The sequence below is a fragment of the Arctopsyche grandis genome, chromosome 13 (assembly GCF_051622035.1).
Source record: "Arctopsyche grandis isolate Sample6627 chromosome 13, ASM5162203v2, whole genome shotgun sequence".
Lineage (NCBI taxonomy): Eukaryota > Metazoa > Arthropoda > Insecta > Trichoptera > Hydropsychidae > Arctopsyche > Arctopsyche grandis.
This window is the reverse complement of record NC_135367.1, coordinates 23,254,976-23,271,863: the sequence shown is the minus strand read 5'-3', so window position 1 is coordinate 23,271,863 and position 16,888 is coordinate 23,254,976. Positions and strand designations below refer to the sequence as shown.

Genomic DNA, 16,888 nt, shown 5'->3' with positions numbered 1-16,888 from the left:
CGAGAGCGTGCACAAATAGCCAGGGAGACATTGCAGCGTTCCCCCTCTCCCCTTCCACCATTTTGAATATACCTATCCTCTCTTTTGGTTGTATTTCTTCAAATGTTACAGCTATGCATATTTTATCTAGACTGCCTTTGGATGGATGGATTACAATGTTTCATCGAGGTGATTATTGCGGTGCATAATTCGCTCGACGCCGATCTTAAGTCAAGTCAAATTTGGCGCACAAAGCATGGATGCCAACGATGGAAACGTGAAGATAACAAGCCAACGGGCGCGATGGCAGTGTGGTTAGCTGGTTGTGTAATTATTGAACCACAGCCGCATACTGCACTGCCTCTGCGAACGTTAAGCTATCATCATTGCAAATGGCGCCGCTAATACACGCAGTTGGTCACACTGGTGCATCTGTCATGGCCGCGATGAAATAATTGGCTCCGTCTACACTAACGATATATACACCCGATATTTTCGAATTTTCGATATCCAGTTCCCATATTGCAACCTGTGGTTTCTATTTAGGAACTGGTTATCGAAAAATTCGTAAATATCGGGTGTAGATACCGATAGTGTGGATGTAGTCATTAATGCTTCACTCTCACTTATGTACGTCATTGCTGATTTTTCTAATTTTTATGTACCACATTGAGATATAATGTATTTATGAGATATGGAGTCTCTCAGACTGTATTTATTGGGGGGTCCTTGGGGGGATATAATGTATTTATGAGATATGGAGTCTCTCAGACTGTATTTATTGTCCACTTCTACTATTGACGACTTCATTTACCTTTAAAGTGGGCTTATGTATATAATGTATTAGAGTGGGAATAGAAAAATACTTGATTTTATCAAATGAGACTAAGCCTAATTAGTTTTGCAAAGAAAATTATAGGTCTGTTACTGGGAGTTGGCGCGTTCTGGCACAGGGACAGAGCGTCTTTTTATTATTGAATGCAGTGCGACAACATGCTATACACAAGCGCATTTGTTCGCGCCAACTTTCGGTAACAGACCTATGTGTGGAATGCTCACCATCAAACTATTGATTCAAATAAATTAACGTCGAATTTAATACATTACTTCTTTATAACGGTAACAGTAAATTTTAATCATAAAATAATTTTCTAATTCGATTTAAAAAGTTTGCATAATAAGTGCATTTTATATATGACATACATATATGTATGTACGTCAGAAAAGATAGAATTTAAGTTGTTTTTGACAAAAAATGTAAGGGATATTATAAGCATATAATAAAGCCAGATGAGATTGGCAAGGGACATGTTGCTGCAAATTTTGAAATTGTTTACAAAATTTGCGTTAATTTAGTTCAATTGATTAAATAAAACAAGTCTGGTTGATCAAATTTACTTACTACTCAATATCATTTGTTAAAATTATTAATAAGTTTGTGAGGAATGTTATAAAAGATAAAGACTATAATTAAATTTTTTTATTCTTTTCTGTTGATTTTATTCATGAACTTTGATCACATGTATACATTATTCAACAATTATTATTTTGAAAAAGAAATAAAAATAATAACACCGTTATTTTCCCCCACTGAGAAAACTAAGTTGTGTGTGTAAATATTATTCAACACATGTTCGATTTCTATAAGACATTATTATTATTATTATATATATAAAAATGATATTATTTAACACTCGTCTAAATTTTCATATTTTAGAGGAAATACAAAAATTGGCAGTGATAAAAATTCAAGCATCTGTCGAAGAAGTTGCAATTATTTATTTAGACACAGAATATGTTTTTCCATTTTATTTATTTTTTTGCTTTCATTTTCCTCCATTCGAGTGATTCTCAAAAACATGAGAACATCTAATTTAAACACACATTTTGTTAGCCATAAATTACAAAACAAAACCAAAAATTTCGAATTTTCTAAATACCAATTATCTAGTAATGTGATATTTCACAGAAATATTATTATTGTGGAGAACGAGATAATGCATACGTCTAGTTATATATTTACATAAAATTAATCAGATGATTTAAAAATAAATTTACTAATAATAATGATAAAAAAATAGGAAAAAAACGTCGAACATCGTAATTCTTATCAATTGAATATTTCGCAAATTCGTTTTTTTTTTTTTAACACTAAAAACACCCAATATAATGGCTAGTTTTTTTAATCTATTTTACTTCTTTTTTTTCTTTTCCAAATTATTCATCATACTATTATTTACAATTCTACTCTATCCTATTCAGTTAGTATACCACAAAAAACTAATCAATGTTTATATGTATTGCAATAATATTACTATTAGAAACATTTTAGCAATCGTTATACATTAAGTTATGTACAAAATGGAAGTGTTGCTTTGACATTATTATACATACATGCAAAAGAACTGTATATTTTACGACCCTTATTATTTAAATACAATATTACATTTCAATAAAAACATAAATAAACTGGTGCTCTTTGGAAATGAGTATTAACATAAAAATATTTACATATTTTTAATTTTTTTCTATAAATTAGTAGTGCTTTGATGTTGTGTGTTATTTTTCCCCCTTATTTTTTTTTTTTGATGGTTTAGGCTTATATACACGTACGAGCCTTAACAAATAAAACATGCTAAATAAATGTATGTTGAAATAAAAGCTATACTAATTACTATATTACTTGGAAATAATTCAAACTGAAAAAAACGCACACCAATGACCGATTTACACCGAGAAGTATATAAAAACTGTGTTAATGATTCAGCATGCAAAAGGTAAGTTTAATTAAATAAAATGGAACATTAAAGTATTGTTTATTTAAGAACAAAACAAATAAAAAAAATATTAAAGTTTGAAAATCAAATAAAAATATAATACATTGAAAAATATTTGAATGCAATGCATTATTTAACAAAATAGTTGTTGACCACGTGATAATCATTGGCCTTTTGAATTAAAGTAATACATCAATATATTGCTATTAATTAGTAGTGAACAGTAACACCACCAAAGCAACAAGAGGTACTTGGCAATGTTTATTTTTATTAAAAGCATTTATTAGTATTTTTTTAACTTAAAATTCAAGCAGCCAACAACCTCAACATGGCCAATGACCATAATATTTTCCTAGTTGATTTTTTTTATTATGCTGTGGTACAATTGTGACACCAGTCTAAGTAACAAATAATAATAAAATAATCAATTAAATCATTTTATACCGATATTTAGCATTGTAACTTCCAAAAGAAAAATTTAAATTTAATACAAATACAAGTTATCGATTAAACAAACTCAACTACGTAAAAATAAGTCCCGTTTAAATAAATATACAAAAAAAATATATATATACGTATATACATTAATAATAATAGTATGTTAAAATTAACACGTTAATGGGATTACATTCTCGAATATATACAAAAAAAAATTTGTTCATACAATTAAAATATAATCATGAAAAATATTACCATAATTTATATCACCGCATATTATCTTAAATGAATCTTACGACACTCCACTATTAAATAGTGTTTTAATTTCACCAAATCAATCCAAAGTCGAAACGTCAAATGTAAATTCAGATCTCGAAAGAAACACCCGTTCGATCTCGGTAGAAATTAAGAGAGACATAACCTCAAACTAATTCAAGTCGCAAAACCGAACAATTGATCCGAGCGTCTTAATAAAAACGTATAGTCTACATTAAAATTTTGCACAATTTTTCACTGGTACGAGGTTAGTATTTTTTTAAATATTAACATACATTAGGTATGCTTCGGCTGCGGAGACACCTCTATCAGCGAACATCCTCACGACACATTATAAAAATCTAATCTCTACACATTTTAAAAATATTATTTATCCATTTACAGTGCTGGGCAAAAATTAAGTTCTAAAGAGAAAATTAGGAACCAATTAAAAAATTAAACAAAAGTGTTTGTAAATTTATTAAGGTCTCGTTGAAATTTAACTATACATATAATTATAATATATACTTAATAATGCAAGTTCATATACTTAATTCGCATAAATCACAGATTGATAAAAATATAACAAATGATGGCGTTCGGGTAGAAAACGTTATACAAAATCATCCTCAAAGTCTACAATAAAAAATCTCATCATTTGTATACAATATATGTAAGTATAAGTGCAAGGTATATTTATACGTATAATTATTTTAATTTCAATTCATATTTATTTTTAATTTAACACTTTCAGATTGTTAACTACGATTTCTCTTTACACAAAAACAAAAAAAAATAGTATCACCTCAACCGTATTACAATATCAAAAGCGAAAAATAAGCATACGGCTCAGAATGTTAAAATAAAAGCAAAACATTAAAATTTAGGAATGTAGATAATTACTTACGATTTATTTTATTCCGTTTATAAAAACAACATTTATTGAAAACATCTATGCTGAGGTAATCAAATTACATTTATAGCAATACCAAACAGTCAATTCGTACGTACATTATATAGTCTAAGTATTGCAATGTTTATGTAACAGATAAAAAGAGGTATATTTAATATTTATTGTTAAATTACGTGTACGTATTACAGTCGAGTATAGTATAGCAGACATCATTTATGACATTTTTAAAGAAAAAAGAAAACTATTTCATATATGAATATAATATTTAAATAAGCGCATTATTGGGAACATCAACTTGAAACGTTTGAAAAATTAGGTTGGGTTGGACGGCATTAACAAATTAATGTAGAAAGACTTCAAAAAACACTTTGGCAAGTTCTGACGCATACATATATACATACATGCCGATTCATTTAATAGGTTCGATTGTGTCAAGTCTAGGTTTCCAATGCTCATCTACTTTCAGATAATAATTTGAGTTTAAATTTAATTATGGATCAGCTTGTTTTTGACCACAATATACAATAGTAATCTCAGGCTAGTTTAGGACTCGTTAACAATGAGATAAAGCTTAATACAATAGAAAAATTTGAATTAAACTATGGCGTTATATATGTGAGGTTAGGTTTGTAACAGGCTAAGATCTGCTAGTATACTTTTTGACTGCGTTTTATTGTGGACATTGTGTAGTTACACTAGAAAAGTTCCATTCCATTTAATAAATATTACTGAAGATACCATATATACACCAGAATTACATGAGAAATCCTCGCAGAATTTAAAACAAGAAGGTGCAAGACCTATTTATTCCATTTCAGACGAACTGAGGTCATTCGGAAGGATTTCAAGCATTTTTATTCGACACATCAAAAGCTAAAAATCACCACAGACATTAACAACTTGACTGTATGTCCAACTATACATCAGACTGCTACACATACGAAATATTAGTAATAAGAAAATATATGCCGTTCTATATTATCGTCTTCTAAAAAATGCAACTGCAATTATAGATTCCGGAGACCACCCAAAAGAAGTATCATAGACAAACTAGTATTATATGTATAAATAAAAGCTTAAATACATAAAATATAAGTCATTGATCACCATTTTAATTACATTACACTAACAATAAAACGACTAATTATTCCTTTATGTATATATATAAATACTATTCCACGTTTATACTGTCTATATTTATATGTATATATGTATATAAATGACAAAACACACTTGCTATGAAATTATTCACATTTTTTTTTTCATTATTTTAAATTATCAGTCTATGTGTGTGTATGTACTGAATGTTATGAGGATGATGATGTGGGATCTATGACAGACTCGGCGGTGACCACCTTTAGTGGTGGAATATTGCTAAATACGTCCGGAAAGCTGGCAAAGGTTTCGGCGAGAGTTCTCTCATCTAAAAGTGTGTCTAGCAACAGTGACGAGTGTTCAGAATTCGTAAGTTTTTCTAATGATTTAACGTCTTGGTTGACGGCCTCCAGGGCTCGCTCCAACTCCTCGGTCTCTTCGCGTGTCGGTATATACTCTCCATTTTGTTCTGTAATCAATTTATAAAAAAAAATCAATAGCAGTGGATCAGTGTTATGTCTTTGAAATCCTCAATCAAAAAAATATTCCATAGAACTGTCTAATCTTTTCAAATACATAACTAGCTTCAAAGACATACCTGTGAAGAAATCGTTGAAAACAGTCGAAAGATCAATATTAGGTTCCTGCGGAGGACACGTCACAGGCAAAACTAACGATGGTAAATCTTCAGATTCGTGCATAGCTAACACTTCTGCTACCACATCGGGATCTACAAAGAAAAAAAACGCCAAAATCAAATCGCCATCTTACACAATTAAATTTTACAAATACGATCAAAACACAAACCTAGGTGTTGATTGTGATTCGACGACACCATCAATTCGTTTTCGCTGAGACCTCCGATTCCGGTATCTTCGGAACTTTCGCAAATCGACGAGTTGGAACAGACGTTCAATTCTGTAATTATACGATGAATTGTAGCCAAAGAAAAATTTATGACATAATTTCGGTGTTCGATGACTAACCCGTAGTATCTTCGTGATTGAGGAATCCCGACGCAATACCATTCTCGATATTCGTCGACGTGAAAAGCTCACTGTCATCGGTGAGTAAATATTTTCCACCAGTTTCGCTTTTACTGTCATTGCTACTCGTCGTGGATTTCTTTTTGTGATTCCTCTTCGACGGTCTGATCGACGAAGACTTGGGCCGCTTCCTAGGCGCTCGTCTCGGTTTAGACTCTTGTACGTTTTTAATGTAATTATCCTAAAAAAAAACAAACAATAGTTATAAAACTTACCTTAAATCAAATTAAGATTAGCAAACTGGGACAAAAAAATATTATTTCAACTAAAAGCTGTCTAATGAGGCAAATATACACATCCTATTTTACAATTTAGAAGATACACTAAATAACTTTACAATGCATCTGTTTGCTTCATACAAAACGTAAAAATTATAACGAAATTATTTTGAAGTATATATTAACTGAGAGAAATGCTAGATTTGCACCGACTGAACGGTTAGTTTGAATCATTAAGAGGGCTGGACAGCAGCGCCTTGTCCATACAAACGTACTATACTTCTCCCTTCCTCAATTATGGCACTAGAGAAATTATTTTTTAATATGCTATGGATATAAACCATTAATTATTTTTTATAGGAGCTAGGAGCCGCCAAACATCTATAAAATCGCATCTTTTTTACACCCGCGAAACGAGTCCAGCGTGCTTATTTAACGGTCGATTTAAAAAAAAATACGCTGATAGATGCACAGAAAATATATTTTTCATACCGATGAAGAAATTTTTTTAAAAATTGGACGAGTTTTGGAGGAGAAAATAGGAGAATACGAAACCTCGATTTTGTCAATTTAAAATACGTTTTATCTGGTCGAAGCGCAACTGTCGCATTCACTCAATATATATATCGAAGAAAGGAACGGTAACAAGATTAAGGTTTTGGGTGTACAGCCCTCTTAAGTGGGGAAAAATCACAGAACCTATACATTAACTGGACACAAAAACCGAAACCTTTTTCAAAGTATGTTCTGAGCACAGTGGCAGCTCGTTTCTAACGTCGACGACTGGCACTCGACACTGGGTATTGTCGCTGAACTTGGCCGTGCACTCGGCGAACAGTCTCTGCTCTGGATTTAATGATATGTGCGCAACACAGAGTCGAGCGCAAGCCAAAGCTGGAGCTCCGCAACCTATTCTAGCGCATTGGACGGGTTCCACCAAACGACCTCCGCTTCTAAAACAATAAATACAATAGCAAAAATGCTCTGAACGGTATATTTTCTATATCGGTATTAAAATCTACTTGATTTTTCTTCTATCTGCAGTGCTGAGGATACTGGTAGTGCCTTGAGATGCAAGCAACATGTCTAAAGCTGGACTCTCTAGTCGGAATCCTTCTCCTGATTTGGTTCTCTTTTTTTTTTGTTTGAATTGCGTCTAAAATGAACAATATATAAAATTATAATATCATCCTGAAACGCATCAATAATCCCGCAGATTTTTACCAGAATAATACCAATAATTGACAAATATTCTTACTTTAACTGAATTGTAAAGCTTAGAGGCCGACTCTGAATATTTCGATATTTTCTCTAATTGGTGTAAAAGATTAAGTTTCCGTCGGAGACTCGTACGAGTAGCCACAATTTTTTCTGATCTATCGTCAGTCTCGATGCTGATGTCTGAGTCACCTTCTTCGACTAAAATAAAATGCAATACTCACAATGAGCGCTAAGTCTTTCAAAACTTGATATTGAGTATATGTATTGAAATTTGGCTCACCACAATCACTAGGATAATCATCGCTAGAGTCCGAATCCACTCGGGTATAAGACGAATCTAATGCGCCGCAATCAAAGAGATCGGTGCCGGGAGCGTGCCATGTATCCGTAGACGATGAGCTTCTGGAGTGAAAGTTAGATAACGGGGACGAATTTATCCTTTGTAACGCTTCGTGAAGAGCGGGACCACGACCTCTCCGAACTTTCGACAATGTCGGAAGAGGTTTTCCTAAAATGTTATAAATGTAAAAATATAATCTATATAGAATATACGAAGATTGGTTTGGGTCATCATACAAGTCAAAATCCTGACAAATTATCTGTTGGGATTTCAGCTTAAAGTTCAGACTTGTCAAGATTTTGACTGTCACAATAACAACCCATACAAATAACATTAAAAAATAATACCTGAAGGTATTTTTTTGGTCGGTATTTTAATATTACTCTTAAACGAAGAACTCGGCAACGTGGGATTGAACGATCCGTTGCTTCCTCGCAGTCCACTCTCTTTTTTATTTGAAAAATCAAGAGATTTCCTATCTTGAGAAATCATAACCAACTTGGCCGGTTTAACATTATAACTAGTAATACTGTTTTTAGTACTATGATTCAGTCCATCGGCGTTCAGTTTGAATGCAGTCGGATCCGGCTCCGTCTTTACGTCGGACAGAAACGGCAACGACTCGAACAAATCCTTATTCGGCTTGACCGTAATCCTCTGTGGTGGTAAAACACTATTTTGTATCTTCGCAGAAGTGTCTCCAGAGTTGACATTGGACTTGTAAAATCCATTCTTCGACTCGGGAACGTTGACGTCTTTGCGAAAACCAAAACCATTGACCTGCTTGGCGATGTGCACCTTTTTGGGAGACGTCAGCAAACTGCCAGAGAGCGATTTTTTGATACAATCAGTCTTGTTGGGTGTGGTGGATTCCTTCAGGAACGAGTTTGGTGTTCTGCTGGTGATGACTGGCGTGTCCGCATCATTGAATGTGTACACGTCCTCTTTCGCCGTTGACAATTTCAAACGCGAATCCGACGACGCGTTTTTGACTTCCGAATACAGAGGCATTTTAAAACTGTTCGAATATTTAGTCCGCGCGCCGGTGTTGGTGTAACGCATCTTCGTTCCGGGCGTAGCCGTAGGCGTCGTTCTTTCAATGGTATTGTTATATTGGGTTGTGCAACGGGATTCCGACAATTGAGAGATGCCATTGTAGCTAAAAAAGAAACCAAAACGTATCAAACTAGATGCAAAACATATATTATATGAAAAAATACTAATATTAAGGTTGTCCTTACCCCACATTTCCCGTGGTGCTCAAATTAAACATAATGTAATGCTCATTTTTCTATATTTAAAAACAATACAAATGCTATCGAGCACGTTTTTGAATAGCAAGATCTTCTTTTTGGTGCTGCTTGGTCCCTATCAGACATTCTGAAAAAATATAATAAACCAAAATTACAATAAAAAAGTAATGCAAGTATCATTATGGAAATACATAGTATCGATTCAAATCAATTCAGTGTGCAAATAAATATGTAAATATAGAAAGTTGCCTTATCTTTTGTTCGGTGGTTAGCCAAGGCGGCTAAAAAAATTATAAATAATACGTAAACAAAAGAGAATGTTTTTGTAGATAAAGTAAAAAATTACACATACTTAATAACGCATGACAAATAAAGATTATAATGAGACGTCCATCATAATTCACAAAGTATGTATTGAATAAAAACTTTTCAGGAGGTCTTTGACCAAAACGCGACCTTTCAAGCGTAAATCAGAATAATTTTTGATTTTACTCGACCTTTGATAATAATATGTGACCCAAAACTCTTTTATAAACCGACAAGACAATTTCTCGGAACGATTAGATTTTTCCAAATAAACACGGATTCAAGTATATTCCAAATCATATACAAAACGACTATCACACATATACATACTGAATATGCATATTTTCTACACAAAAACGGAGACACTATATCGCCAAAGTTGTGCAAACAATAACCGTTTACTCAGCGATAATACAACTTCTTCACACATAAAACACCAAAAGGAATATTCACACCCGTCAACGAATGCGGATACATATTGTGACTACAATACTTACATATCGATACAGTACGGCAATACTGACATACATATTACCATTTGAAAATATGGGAATCTCACGTACAGACAAACCTTTACTCAATTATTCAGACAACTGAATCAAATGTGAAGCAATAACATTTTCAAATAAACATGACACAAAATGTAAAATATCACAATAAAAAAAATTATTTTGTAAGAAAAATTATCGTATTGATTTCAATGCAATACAAAAACACTACCATAGACAATGTTCACCACAATAGAGAATCGTGACGGATTGAGGTTATGTCACGATCGAACTTTCACGAAATGCAAAATAAACAAATTTAGAGGGGGGCACGGGTGCGGGGGGTGAACGGGGGGCACGAGTGGGACCCAATCCCAAATACGACACTGACAGTGACAGCGGTCGAAGTGACACTTGACAGCAGACGTCACCGTGACAGACGACTGAAGAGAGGTAGGGGAGGGGGGGGGGGGTTTGAAGAGAAGGGCTTTCTATGTGAAGTGTCATCCGACGCGAACTCGGGTTGCTCCGATGGTGGATGGGGGCGCGCAGGGTGGGGTTGGGGTAGGGGGAGTGTTGCAATTCGTGCCTGCGAGTCAGGATGAAGTCAATCGGTGGGGTGCCCCCGCCTGCCTGCAATTCGTCTCGGCCTGCGCCTCCGCCTCCGCCTCCGCCTACGCCCCCACCTCCGTACGTTTGACAGCCGACTCCTCTCGCCGCCAACTTCTCGTCCGCAGTTGACACTTACATACTTGGAAGTAAAAAAAAAAACAAACAGCCGATTCCCGTTTCCAAATTTTCGACAACTAAAAATTTCTCGCCCTAAGCGCTCGTACGACGGCCAGCGTCGATTTGAATCAAACGCTCTGTTTGCGATTTGTGATTATTCAAAATATTGCAGCCGATGACAGTTTCTTCATAGAGTTGAGAAATTATTCGAATACATTGTGATATTGCGTTGTTTCTATTATATTGACTGGTTCGTTTTTTCTTCATTTCGAAAGTCAATAATAATGTGCAGCTTCGTTGGAAAATGTGTCGGTGTAAACAAATGGATAATTACACTTCATATTAGCACATAATTAAGAAATATGTAAATATAAAGGAGTAATTGAAATTCGGATTTCTTTTCCTTTACGAGGCTTCGACTTACGCTTGTGATCGCGTTGTACATAAATACAGCAGACAAAGTAATGAACATTGGACTGCAGATTTAGCAGGTAAATATATAAGTTTTACGAGTAGGTAGTTATGTAGGAATCTCGACGTCGTCATCGTCATCGAAACCTTCGAGAATATTCCGCAACAACAAAATACATCGAGCGGAACAGCATCAAGCATTCCAGAAAATTCGACGCCTCGACAAAAACAAAATTCCTCTCGTACGCGTCAATAACCACTTCCATCAAGCATTCCAGAAAATTCGACGCCTCGACGAAAACAAAATTCCTCTCGTACGCGTCAATAACCACTTCCATCAAGCATTCCAGAAAATTCGACGCCTCGACGAAAACAAAATTCCTCTCGTACGCGTCAATAACCACTTCCACCAAGCATTCCAGAAACACTATAAAAGGAGGTACAACCCAAACAACGCCAGTCGACCCACAACAGCAAGCGTCGACACACAGCACCAGACCAGTCGACCCACAACAGCAAGCGTCGACACACAGCACCAGACCAGTCGACCCACAACAGCAAGCGTCGACACACAGCACCAGACCAGTCGACCCACAACAGCAAGCGTCGACACACAGCACCAGACGAGTCGACCCACAACAGCAAGCGTCGACACACAGCTCCTGACCAGCCACCACTACACTACGCGGACTTGGAAGATCAACCAGCCGGACGAGCCAGCAACACACTGCCGTATCCAGAGACCTTCCGTACATAGCTGAATGCTGAGCCAGCGACACTCTACCATATCCAGAGACCGCTGAACGACATACTTTTGCCCACAAATACCATACCTTTGTACAACCATAGGCAAACAATAAAACTTTATAAAACTAGCACAACAGTGTTTCGTTAGGCCGGGATACGGTCAACACACATGTAACCCGCCTACATTGGTGACCCCATCTTTGAACTACGCAGCCTTCATAGCAGTCAACAGCGCAGTCAACACGGCAGCCCACAGTGCAGCCTCCACAACAACCAACAGCCGCCACGACAGCAGCCCACAGAGCAGCCTACATAGCAGCCTACATCGCAGCCCACATAGCAGCCCACATTGCAGCCTACATAGCAGCCCACATCGCAGCCTACAAAGCAGCCCACATCGCAGCCTACATAGCAGCCCACATCGCAGCCTACATAGCAGCCCACATCGCAGCCTACATAGCAGCCCACATCGCAGCCTACATAGCAGCCCACATCGCAGCCTACATAGCAGCCCACATCGCAGCCTACATAGCAGCCCACATCGCAGCATACAAAGCAGCCCACATAGCAAACTACACAACTGCTAACATCATGTCTGTAAACGGAGACGACATCCCAGCAGCCCAGAACGAAAATCAACAAGACGCAACCCGGAGACAACAACCAAATGGATCCACTACTGTTGATCCGCCAGCACCGCTCATCACACCTCCGATGAGTCATCACCTCGATGAGCCCACGCAGGACGCCGCAGCCTGCACAACAGCACCGTCCAGACCGACACAAACCTTCACTACCATTGTAACGACCGAAACAGTAACATGGTGTGAAAGTACATATGGACCAGCTACCAACACAACCCGCTGTTGAGTCAACCCACTCCAGCACAACCGGTGAAACAAATCGCCACTAAGCCAACTAGCTCCAACACAACACACCCGCTGCCGAGACAACTAACTCCAGCACAACCAGCAAAACAGTCACGCGAATGACTCCACGCAGAACACAGCAGCCTGCACAACAGCACCATCCAAGCCATCGCAAACCTTCACTACCAACGCAGCTCGCCCAAAATAAGCAACCTGGTAGAGAACAAGACTTGGACCGGCATGCAACACAAGACCCGCTGTCGAGACAACTTTCTCCAGCACAACCGGACAAACAACGACGCCATCGAGTCAATAGACTCCAACACATCAAGATTCCCACAAAATCACACACATCGTTAACACTCACCGGAGAGCCATGTAGGAATCTCGACGTCGTCATCGTCATCGAAACCTTCGAGAATATTCCGCAACAACAAAATACATCGAGCGGAACAGCATCAAGCATTCCAGAAAATTCGACGCCTCGACAAAAACAAAATTCCTCTCGTACGCGTCAATAACCACTTCCATCAAGCATTCCAGAAAATTCGACGCCTCGACGAAAACAAAATTCCTCTCGTACGCGTCAATAACCACTTCCACCAAGCATTCCAGAAACACTATAAAAGGAGGTACAACCCAAACAACGCCAGTCGACCCACAACAGCAAGCGTCGACACACAGCACCAGACCAGTCGACCCACAACAGCAAGCGTCGACACACAGCACCAGACCAGTCGACCCACAACAGCAAGCGTCGACACACAGCACCAGACCAGTCGACCCACAACAGCAAGCGTCGACACACAGCACCAGACGAGTCGACCCACAACAGCAAGCGTCGACACACAGCTCCTGACCAGCCACCACTACACTACGCGGACTTGGAAGATCAACCAGCCGGACGAGCCAGCAACACACTGCCGTATCCAGAGACCTTCCGTACATAGCTGAATGCTGAGCCAGCGACACTCTACCATATCCAGAGACCGCTGAACGACATACTTTTGCCCACAAATACCATACCTTTGTACAACCATAGGCAAACAATAAAACTTTATAAAACTAGCACAACAGTGTTTCGTTAGGCCGGGATACGGTCAACACACATGTAACCCGCCTACATTGGTACTAATCCGACGTGATCTACGCAACCTTCTGATCATCCAACAGCGCTGTCAACACACATCGCTACCCCGCCTACATTGGTGACCCCATCTTTGAACCACACAACAGTGTTTCGTTAGGCCGGGATACGGTCAACACATCGTACCCCGCCTACAGTTATTTAATTATCATCACACTAAAATTAAATTAGACTCGGCGTGTTGCGATTTCTGCAACTAGTCGCAATTTCTTATAAACATGATAACGTCAACACTTATATGTAAAAATTTTCTACGAAATAATTTATTCGTTCCATTTTTATCGTAAACTTTATAATTTTTTGAATATCAGATATTTAGAACCTAGATTCATATTTTTTATCTAATCGAGTATTTTCAAACTCTTCGATGATAAGCGTTCAAAAAAATTAGCACGTATGCAGTGGCAGTGGAGAAAAATTCTTGTCGAATATGCCAAATTCAGAAACAAGAAATCCGTTGTTCTAATATTAAAATACATACCCAAATTTAGTGTAATCAAAACTCGATATATTAGATATGAAGTAAGAAAATAACAGCTTAGCACGATGCAATGTATCATTACGGTGGTTTTCGTCGCTACACCATCGATGTGTAGATTCAACTTTAATGCTATATTTATACGAGGGCAATATTTTGCTCGGCTTAGTGAAATATTTTTAAAATTTGCTTCATATAAATTTTACATTAAATCCAGGTGGCCAAAGATTTCTGCAAAGCCAATGAAAGTAATTTTTTCTCTGGAAATGTCGAGTTGGCACCACTGTCATCTTAGAGCTTGGCGTTTCTCATGTTTTTAGGAACCATTTATTGCCCATATTTTATTGACCGTTTATTTTTATATTACATTACATTTTTATTTCTGTGGGTGGGTGAGTAGGGTTGGTAGGGGTCTCCAGTGCATCCCTCTTTCGAGAGTATACAATTTTAATAAGACGGCTTGCCTCAGTACTGGTCAACGATAGCGGTACTCGAAGGTTACGAGATGGGTGAGAGAGAAGATAAATTCTCGAAAATCATGTTACTTATGCTACTTAATGTGTTTTTTACATTTAAATGTACCCACAAGTGATGACAACAGTTTTTGTCTGCGGTTCTTATTTTTTTTCCGAATTATTAAATACACCGAGTAAGGGAAGTATTTTGTTTTCAGAATTCTAAAATTTAGTTTCCGGAAATATGCACTAAATTTTACTGAATAGTGGCGCAGTTTTGAGAAGTCCTAATTTTCAAAGGCTCTCAAAAATAGCTTACGCAATAGAATTCCACAAAAAAAAAGAAAGCACCCTCGGGAAATATACAAATACCCCTTGATGCTTTTTTGTGGAATTCTATTGCGTTAGTTCTCCTTGAGCAACTTTGACAGTTTGGATGTCTCGAGAGTGCAACTATGTCGAGTGCATTTTTACAGTCAACTTAAATTTGCTCTCCCCCCCAAAAAAAAAAGTACTCAGATTTATTATTTTCCCAGAGTCTGGTTTCGCTCAAGATGACCCCGGTGGTGCAAATCTAATATATAATTTCGAAAGAGACTTTGTATGTAAGTATGTATGTATCTTTGGTTGGGAATCGAAAACAAGTCGAAGATTTTATAGCCAGTGAGTGGTGCTAGGATGCGCCAACTTGAAAAAAATAGTAAACATTTACTTGCTTTTTTATTAGATTTATTTGAATCGAAAAAAAAATAAATCGAATCTTTATAAACATCTATGTTTATAACGATTGTAACTATGTTAGTTTTTTTGCTCTCCAGATGCAATAAAAAAGGTTAACAATAGAAATTAACAATAGGATCTCGCATAGGCGGATCCAGAAAGTGGTCAAGGAGGGTGCCATTTTGAAATTGAACATAAAAAAAAATTAAAACTTATGTGATTTAACATTACGATATAAATAATAGGAGATATGATAATTACATTGTAGTAATTTTTTTAAAGAAAACTATTATGGTGTTATTGGGGATGAACGAATGAGACGACTGGCATGTTAATGCACGTGTTTATTATATGACAGCTAAAGGCAGAGTGAGTAGCGGCTCTCCGAACCCAGCCGAGTTGGTCCCCACTCGCAGGAAGGCAACCAAACTCGACCATGTCGTATAAGCGAGCCGCCACAGTGTAAAACCCCATTCAAAAAATATGAAAATTTTACAATATATATGAAATTAAATTCGTCCCAAGGGGGGGGGGGGCATGGCACCCATGGCACCCCCCTTGGATCCGCCAATGGGATCTCGTTTCAGCGCATTTTTATAACGATAATAAGTTTATAACGATTCGATATATATTATTTCGATTCAAATAAATCTAATAAAAAAAAAATAATATCTACTATTAGATTCGCCATGTTTAAGTTGTTATATTATATTCAAAATACTGAGCGAAGTCGTGTATAAAATAACTAGCGATTCATATAATGCAGTAGCAAAGGCGATAAACCTTGAAATATTCTACAAACTGAATCGGAAAGAGAGGGGGAGAATTTCGAAATAAGCGAACAAAATGAAACTTTCTCAATGAAATCGACGAAATAAAATCTTTCACACGCACGCCAGCTATCGGAATATTAATTGCAGTCGAGAGGCGCGAAAGCGGAATAGAAAAAAAGAGTAAAAGAGCTAAAAAGGTGGAAGGGTGGTCGTTGCATCGGTGCGTCGGC

The 16,888-nt window shown here is 36.8% G+C and overlaps 1 protein-coding gene across 2 annotated transcripts; it reads right to left on the bottom strand.

Moving 5' to 3' along the window:
• Positions 1-1,807: 1,807 nt before the first annotated feature.
• Positions 1,808-11,578, bottom strand: LOC143920978 (uncharacterized). 2 transcript variants are annotated; one of them, XM_077444049.1, is made up of 11 exons: positions 10,919-11,578; positions 9,524-9,662; positions 8,630-9,441; positions 8,223-8,450; positions 7,980-8,140; positions 7,744-7,877; positions 7,452-7,674; positions 6,444-6,684; positions 6,265-6,375; positions 6,056-6,187; positions 1,808-5,926 (listed from the first exon to the last, which is right to left on the bottom strand). In XM_077444049.1, the coding sequence occupies exons 2-11, from the start codon at positions 9,553-9,555 to the stop codon at positions 5,670-5,672; spliced, it is 2,331 nt and encodes a 776-aa protein (XP_077300175.1). In that variant the 5' UTR covers positions 9,556-9,662; positions 10,919-11,578; the 3' UTR covers positions 1,808-5,669. The 2 variants fall into 2 exon arrangements, with proteins under 2 accessions (XP_077300175.1, XP_077300176.1); XM_077444050.1 differs by having other exon boundaries at positions 10,562-10,976.
• Between the last annotated feature and the right edge of the window lie 5,310 nt (positions 11,579-16,888).